Below are 7,596 nucleotides of genomic sequence, written 5' to 3'. Positions count from 1 at the left end.
CAAGTACTTGCTGGTGTTCTACAGCTCCTTCGCAGCCTACTTCGTCCTGCTGGTGGTGCTGTATCTGAATGGATACTTCTCGATCGAAGATGATCTCGGGTAATCTCTCCGTGCTTTGAACCGGTGGAAATTTTAGCGATCTCTGGTGTGAATGTGTGTGTGTGTGCAACGGGAAACGAGAGTGAGTGTGAGAGGATTGAACTTCTTGTAGCATGACGTGTAGCTTTCGGTTTATCGTCTGGCTATAATCATTTCGACTGTGGATGATGTTTGAATTTGGGGGTTGCGTAACTTTTCTAACTAACGATAAGCTAATCACATTTAGCACCCCATTATCGATGCCGGCGTGTGATATTTTCGGACAATTATGGATTCCCGGTAAATGCACCGGCGAGGTGTTGATAAGATAACAGTGGGGCTCTGGTCAGTTGGTTGTCTGATAGCAGCTCAGAAGAATAACCAGCTGATTGTGATATTTTAATTTACCCGAAAAGGGTACTTCATTCAGCCATTTGATAGATTATCATACCTTTACTTCATTGAAAGATTTATCAGAAACAATTGAACCTGCTGAACATTGTATTTTAAATGGCTCAGATGGTTTTTGTGAAATTCTTATTTGATTCGCGAAACTCAACTATCGAAGGTATTAAAATTCGAAACTTGAAGAAAATCATCTATTAGGTCATACCAACTTCAAGTTCAATCAACTTTCAATCGATTGAAATTCGATATACTTTGTCCATCGAAGACTTTATTACATGGTACATTAGTAGCCTCGAAAAATGGGACGAATATCAGGAGCATGAATGTTGTCTACGCTAGCTAATGATCTTTAGTTGAGGGGGGTTCCATATTCCAATCGATCGTTTTAGTCTTTTTAAATCATGAACGTGACAGTAACTGTCTGCATTGTTACAAAAAGAACGGGGACGTAACCAACTCTAGCTAATGATTCAATTCGTCATCAACTGGCAGTTACCCATGTTCCAGTTTGAAGCCAACCGTGTGAATCCCTCTAATTCAACTCTTCCGGTTAACGTCAGCGATTCAAATGTAAAAAGACAGCAACCACAAGGAGTAGCAGAAATAATCAACGGTGAAGCTAATGATGCAGAGAATATCTAGATGAAATTTTGATCAGGTTCCCTGATTGAAAAGTTGAGCGACAGCAGCTTTGACTTAACTGTGACAATAACGAGAGGCGCCATCACAAACAAATCTGGGAGTAACAACTCGCAATACTACAAAGAGCATGTGTTCCTACATCCCTCATCAATTCAAATCTCAACGATGGAAGGAACGTAATCAACCCTAGCTAATGATCAGTGTAAATCTGGAGCTCAAAGTACAAGTAGATAATGCTTTTTGGATCTGAGAGAAGCAGAATTTGATATATTCCACGTTCAGAATCTTCATTTTTCATCATGAACATAGTAAGGAAAAAAAACTACAACAGGCCAACCGTGACAACATGTGACATAAATGTTTTCAAAGCTAGAGCAAAGAATATTTCGATGAAATATCGACCAGCTTAAGTGATGACACTGTAAAACGACAGCAGCTTCCATCTATCAAAATACCACTCGCCGACACCTGTATATTCACACATCTCAACAACGGAAGGAACGTAATCAACGCTAGCTAATGATCAATGTAAATCTGTATTTCGAAACCGTGACACCATGTGATGTGATGAAACTGTAAAACGACAGCAGCTTCCATCTATTAAAATATCGCCCGTGAAAACCTGTAAACATCACACATCTCAAGTACAAAAGGAAAGTAATCAAAGCTAACTAATGATCAATGTGAACCTGAAGTTCAACTGTCAAGAAGATAACGCTTTTTGGATCTTGGAGAACCAGAATTAGAATACTTCCTCGTTTGAAACCTCTACTCGTCATCAGGAACATAGTAGGGAACAAATCTCTAATCTTCAATAATCAACTGGTCCGTGAAGAACGGAGGCATAATCAATGCCTATTGATAGTGACAACAAGCAAGCCGTCACCAGATATGACATCAATGCTATCAAAGCTAGGAGCAAATGATACACTGTTTCCATTCTCAAATCTCAACAATGGAAAGAATGTAATCAATGCTGACTAACGATCAATGTTAACTTGGAGTTCAGTAGATATCGCTTTTTAGGAAATCTGAATTTGAGTAATTCCTCGAACAGAATCAAAAGTCAATATAAAGATTTTGTATGATTACGGAAAAATCATCGGAATATCTGCAACTGGTAATACTGCCAAAAGGATTGCAACATCTTTACGAAAAGAATTATGTTTCTCTCTTTTGTTGGACAAAGCCTACCGGTGACTAGCCGCAAATAGCATCGAACCAGATGGCAGCACCAGTCTTCAAACGCGCGCCTAATGATTGCACCGCCAAAATGGTCATGCGCATTCCGTGCCCGTATCGAACCCTCGCAAATTGCCGGCATAAACATTAAATGCCTCTTTCCATCGACTTCCACGACGTGCGGCAGTTCCTGCGTGACAGCAGTCACGAACTCCTAAAATGAAGTAATTTAAATGAATTCACATGAGTGGATGAGGATTGTCTGCAAAATATGCATTGGATTAAGTTCCTCAGCTTCATATCGGTGCCCAAATCAATCCCAAAAGGGCAAAGGTGACTGCAACAGGAATCGGTCAGCCGAAACCGCCACGACTCGCATCCAACCGAGCGACCGACCTAGAGTCCTTCCTAATCTTGCACAGTTCAGTTTGTAGCAGTTGGCAATGCCGGGGTGCCGCTCGTTCGTTCCTTGCGCCTTATTTAGGGTGCGACCCGACCGACCGACCGACCACCAATACCACTGCAAACGCAACAGTCGTCCTGGCTGGCCGGCCGCGCGCGCTTTCCGAGCGAAGGGTGCAGAGAATTTCCATCGATGACGACGACGACGACGATTGTTGCGATGTCAATGAGCGCGAAGAGAATCATGTCCTTTCGGCGCGGGCACACCCGGTAACAACACCAGGCGTTCGCCACGGGAGCAGGAAGGAGACAGCATCTCTCCATGCGCTCGGTAGCTGAAGAGAGATGGAAGCACACGAGATGATTAGAGCGAACCCTCCCGTTATAGAGAAAACTACCCCTTGTTGGACGCAATCAGAGACTAGGGTAGTCATCGTCGGCGTTCGTGTCGGTAGAGCGCCACCGCCAAGAGGCCGGTTTCGGAGTCGAAGTCGAAAGCGAACGCACAGTAGAATAGTGATATAGGCGAGTCCCGGAGCAGTAGTTGCTAGAAGACATAGCCGCCCAAACGAAGGACCAGTTTTCCTAGAGTTTCCCGTACATAAAATCACTGCCACCAGAGCCGGGATTGAGGTATCCGGAATCCGGAATTGATCGCGAGTATCGTTTGATCCGAGGAACGACGGCTTCCAGCAGAAGAATGCTTTAATTCGAAGTAATCGGACTAGTGATCGCAGGCTGTGTGTTCTGCAAATCGAAAAGCCGAGAAAAAAGGGTGTGGAAGCTACAGTTTTCATCTTGCATGAGTCGAAGCCCACCGCGCTAGAGTCGGAAAATCCGGATGCCAAGTGCACAAATCGGAGGCCAAACATAGTTCTAAGCCAAAACCAAACTTTCGTGTGTGATATTTTCCGTTTTCGATCGAATGATATACATATTTATATGAATCCCAGTAATTGAAACTGAAAGGGAACTACCGTGGACGTACCATATTTGACGCGGTTAAGAAAATTCTAAATTCAAACTCTTGTCAAATCGTCTAAATCTTTCCGATTTTGTTGAAATTTGAACATATGCTAGCTCAACTATTATAGAATTAAGGAAAAATCAGTAGAAAAATATGAAATGTTTTTTTCTTTATGTTTGATTGACTTTTTGTGGAACACATTAGGTTCCTTAATTGACGCATCAATTCTTCAATGTGCCTAATTTGACGCACTATGTTCCTTATTTGACGCACTTACAAATAATTGCTAAAGTTTAAAATATACAAGAGTTTCAGTATTCAATAGTTCAATTAATTGAAAAAAGCGCTTTAGAGTGGACATAAAAGTTAGAACCTTTGGAAAACGTTTTGAATGACGTCATCCGGTAGTACTTTTGCTATGCGTTTAGTTAGTGTAGAAAATAAAACCGGCGATTGAGTTCAACCCATAGTTAAGCATTATTGTTTAGTTTAATGAATTTTCGTCGCGATATCAGACAAGGGCAAGGTTTGAAAACTACGTTGCGCTGGAACGGGGAAGGTAGTTGCAAACAAATTGGACAAATTGGTCAAAAAATAGAACGAAAACAACCGGTTCCAAATATGTCCGTATGAGATCTTCGTTACTTATAACACGTGAACTACGCCTACTTGTCCCATAGTCTATGTCACCCATATGGACCGCGGGACAAATATGCGTAGAACTAACGGCAGTATAGGCCTCGAAATAGATCGAGAACCATATATGGGGTCTTCCATAAAGTACGTCATGTTATTAGGGGGTAGGAGATGTTCTACCTTCACTTTCAATTCAATTTTTCGAATTTTTCTTCTATTCAAGATGTGACGAATCATATAAGTTTTTTTAAGGCTCCATATAAAAAGCGTGACGTAGGGCGGATGGGCGGGGTTTTTCTAGAAAATGGTATTTTTTGTGACACGTAACTCATGGACACCCCCTATTGTAGAAATTATACGAAACAAACCATTGAACCTACACCTCACCTCCTGGAGCATTTATTGAAGCTTCCTTAAAACATTAGGGGACGTCCATAAACCGCGATAAATTGTTCAATTTTCAACCCCTCTCAACCTTGGCCACATTTATTTTATGAAAAGTGCACATATTTTGTATGAATCGTTGCGTTTCCCTGAACCTTCTCCTCTTCCTAAAAACGTGACGTAATCTATGGATGACCCTTTACATGTGATTACATAAAACATTGGGTTGTTCAGCGGACGGTTTTTTTAATGCCATTACCATAAATATTTCTTTTCCTATTTTCGATTCAACAAAACATGCTGAACAAAATAGCAAATAATTAGGAACATTGTGTGCCTAATTTGACGCACAAGATTTTCATACAAAAATATGTCTTAAACCTTAAAAATAGAAAAATTTTGACATCAATTTATGAATAAAAGAATATTACTGACTGTTGTTGATGATATTGCTGTAAAACAGCACAATATTTTCATGAAAAATGTTTAACAATATTTAGCACATTCCCTAAGGAATGAAAAAAAATTGACGCACTTGTCGGATGCATTTTCAAATAATGTTTATTGTTTGCCTATTTTTACTCAAAAATAAACTTTTTTTTATTGAAATCTTACAAATAACATGTAAATGAAGAATTTAGGAATAAATTTTTGAATGCTATTCTGAACTAGATAAATTTATAATCAAAATAATTAGAAAATGCGTCAAGTTTTGGACCCGCGTCAAATATGGTACCGTTCACGGTACCCATCGAAAGCAGCACTAGGAGTAGTCAACAAGCAAAACCGTAGCGGAGGAAGGGGACAGTGCGTCGTGATTTGAATCTCTCGCTTTGGATTATTAGAAAAGGAGGGTGTGTGATATATTATACACATTTTGGTGAAGTCGAGGACGAAGAGTGCAAGAGTTGCCAACTGTTAGACATCGAACGACCGCAAACATTGACTGCAGCTTCTGTGGGGTAAAACCACCGCGCACATCAAGGATTGACGACTGAGCGCGAAGAAGCAACACCTTTTAGAATACTCCATCCTTGGCTTTCGAACCCAACATCTCCCTGCAAATAATTTTCCATGTACTAGCACTAGCCAACGGAATTGACTATATACGTTTAAGAGCCAAAACTTCCCTTGAACAAATCGATTTCAACAAACTTGAAAACGCGCCTCGCGAAAAACACCTACACACAAACGCACAAACTAGGGAAGAGAGAAGAACAAGAAGGATAAGACAGTAGTAGTGTTAATTAATTTCCCCACTAAACATAAAACAACCCCCAAATCAGAAAAAATCAGCAAAAAAAATGGCGTGGTTGTGCCGTCAAAGATAAGAAGGAAAAGGTGGGTGGAGAATGAAACAGCTGCCGCCGGAGGAACCGACGGCGACGCCACAAACAATGGCGGTGAAAGGGTGTGTATCAAACTCGATGGTATTTTTGTCGAGTTAAGTGCGGCATAATGAATGGACGAACCTCGATACCAACGCGTGTGCAACCAAACAACAACTACCCCCACCCCCAACCCAGGAACCCACTCCACTGGCCCGGAGATATTTCCAATTTTGCGAAGTTCTTTCGACGAGCGATCGAATTAATTCCACATTCCCACTGGCCGCTCGAACAATCGAATTGGAAGAGCTGTGGGAACCGTTGCGAGCAAGAGCAAGACGTCCGAAATGCCCTTTTTTGGTCGGTTTCGATTTTCGCTCTTGCTCTCTCCCTCTCTCGCTATCGGACATCTCAACCCAATTGGATTAATGAACTTTTGTTCGGGCTGAGCGCAACACACCCCGATAAACTAATAAGATTGAACTTAGTTTTCGCACACCCTTTTGGCGTGCGATGGGAAAATTAAATCCCACACCCATAGGGCGACGGACGGGTAGTTGTTGTTCTGTGTCTTTCTTTCTCGATAGTAAATTTCGCATCCGCTTTCAAATTATGCCGCACATTGGTTACCATTCCGTTACGACCAAGAGTCCAAAATTCGTACCGTTTCGGGATCATATAGCTTCCACGAGTTAATTATCGCATTCAATCAAGTAGAATCTACGTCAATCAGTGTATTTCTTTTTTAGCTTACGAAACCACTCGTCCTAATGTGATTTAATCTAAACCCCCACCGCCTTGCTTAATCTACTTGCAGAAACAAATCAGACACCATCGGTGACGCTGCCGTTATGGAAAAGATGGAAGCTGGCTTGCGCCAAGCTGGCCGCCTCGGACTCCAAGTCCCTGCTGAAGAAGTATCTGACCAAGGAAGTCTTCGACGCTCTGAAGAACAAGAAGACCTCGTTCGGATCCACCCTGCTGGACTGCGTCCAATCTGGTACGTATTGAGGGGGGGGGGGTTGCAGTTTGGGGTTATGAGGTTTGACCTGATAGTTGGGAAAGAGTAGGTCTTCAAAGTTTCGAAGAAAGAGATGTTGAATCTAGTACTCAGATGTTCATCTAACCGTTGTGCTCTTGGACATTTTTTTCACTGCCAGTTTCTTCTTAAATCTACTTGCAACATTTTTACACATTGCTTTAAAGATAAAATATTTAGTCCCAGAGATAGTTTTTAAAGGATTTCGTTTGAAATTTTAAAGTAAATGTTTGGTAACTTGAATTCTGTAGTCTCGAAGTAACATACAAAGTTACAACTTTGAAAGCGATATGGACACGATTTTGATTCCCGAACCTCACTTTTTTTCCATTAACATTGACCTGAGTCATCGAAAAACTGAACGGATGGTGTATGGCATAGATCGACTACAGAAACACTATGAAATTTGACACCGTAGCGACCAATTGCTTAGAGTCAGAAGCAATAAACAGAGGTTAATTTAAATAAGCCCGCGTTTTTCAATTAATGCAGGATTTGATTACAATCATACTGCACATAATTTGCAAATT

At 41.2% G+C, this 7,596-nt stretch overlaps 1 protein-coding gene and 1 long non-coding RNA gene across 2 annotated transcripts; both read left to right on the top strand.

Moving 5' to 3' along the window:
- Nucleotides 1-18: 18 nt before the first annotated feature.
- On the top strand, nucleotides 19-7,039 carry LOC110680559 (arginine kinase-like). Its single transcript, XM_021856348.1, has 2 exons — nucleotides 19-99; nucleotides 6,845-7,039. The coding sequence occupies exons 1-2, from the start codon at nucleotides 69-71 to the stop codon at nucleotides 7,036-7,038; spliced, it is 225 nt and encodes a 74-aa protein (XP_021712040.1). The 5' UTR covers nucleotides 19-68; the 3' UTR covers nucleotide 7,039.
- LOC110680560 lies at nucleotides 2,457-5,633 on the top strand. Its single transcript, XR_002502920.1, has 2 exons — nucleotides 2,457-3,664; nucleotides 5,545-5,633. It is a non-coding gene; the product is annotated as an uncharacterized LOC110680560 (long non-coding RNA).
- Nucleotides 7,040-7,596: the final 557 nt, after the last annotated feature.

The sequence above is a fragment of the Aedes aegypti genome, unplaced genomic scaffold, assembly GCF_002204515.2.
Source record: "Aedes aegypti strain LVP_AGWG unplaced genomic scaffold, AaegL5.0 Primary Assembly AGWG_AaegL5_hic_scaff_1575_PBJ_arrow, whole genome shotgun sequence".
NCBI classification, from domain to species: Eukaryota; Metazoa; Arthropoda; class Insecta; order Diptera; family Culicidae; genus Aedes; species Aedes aegypti.
This window is presented reverse-complemented; position numbering and strand designations above follow the sequence as displayed.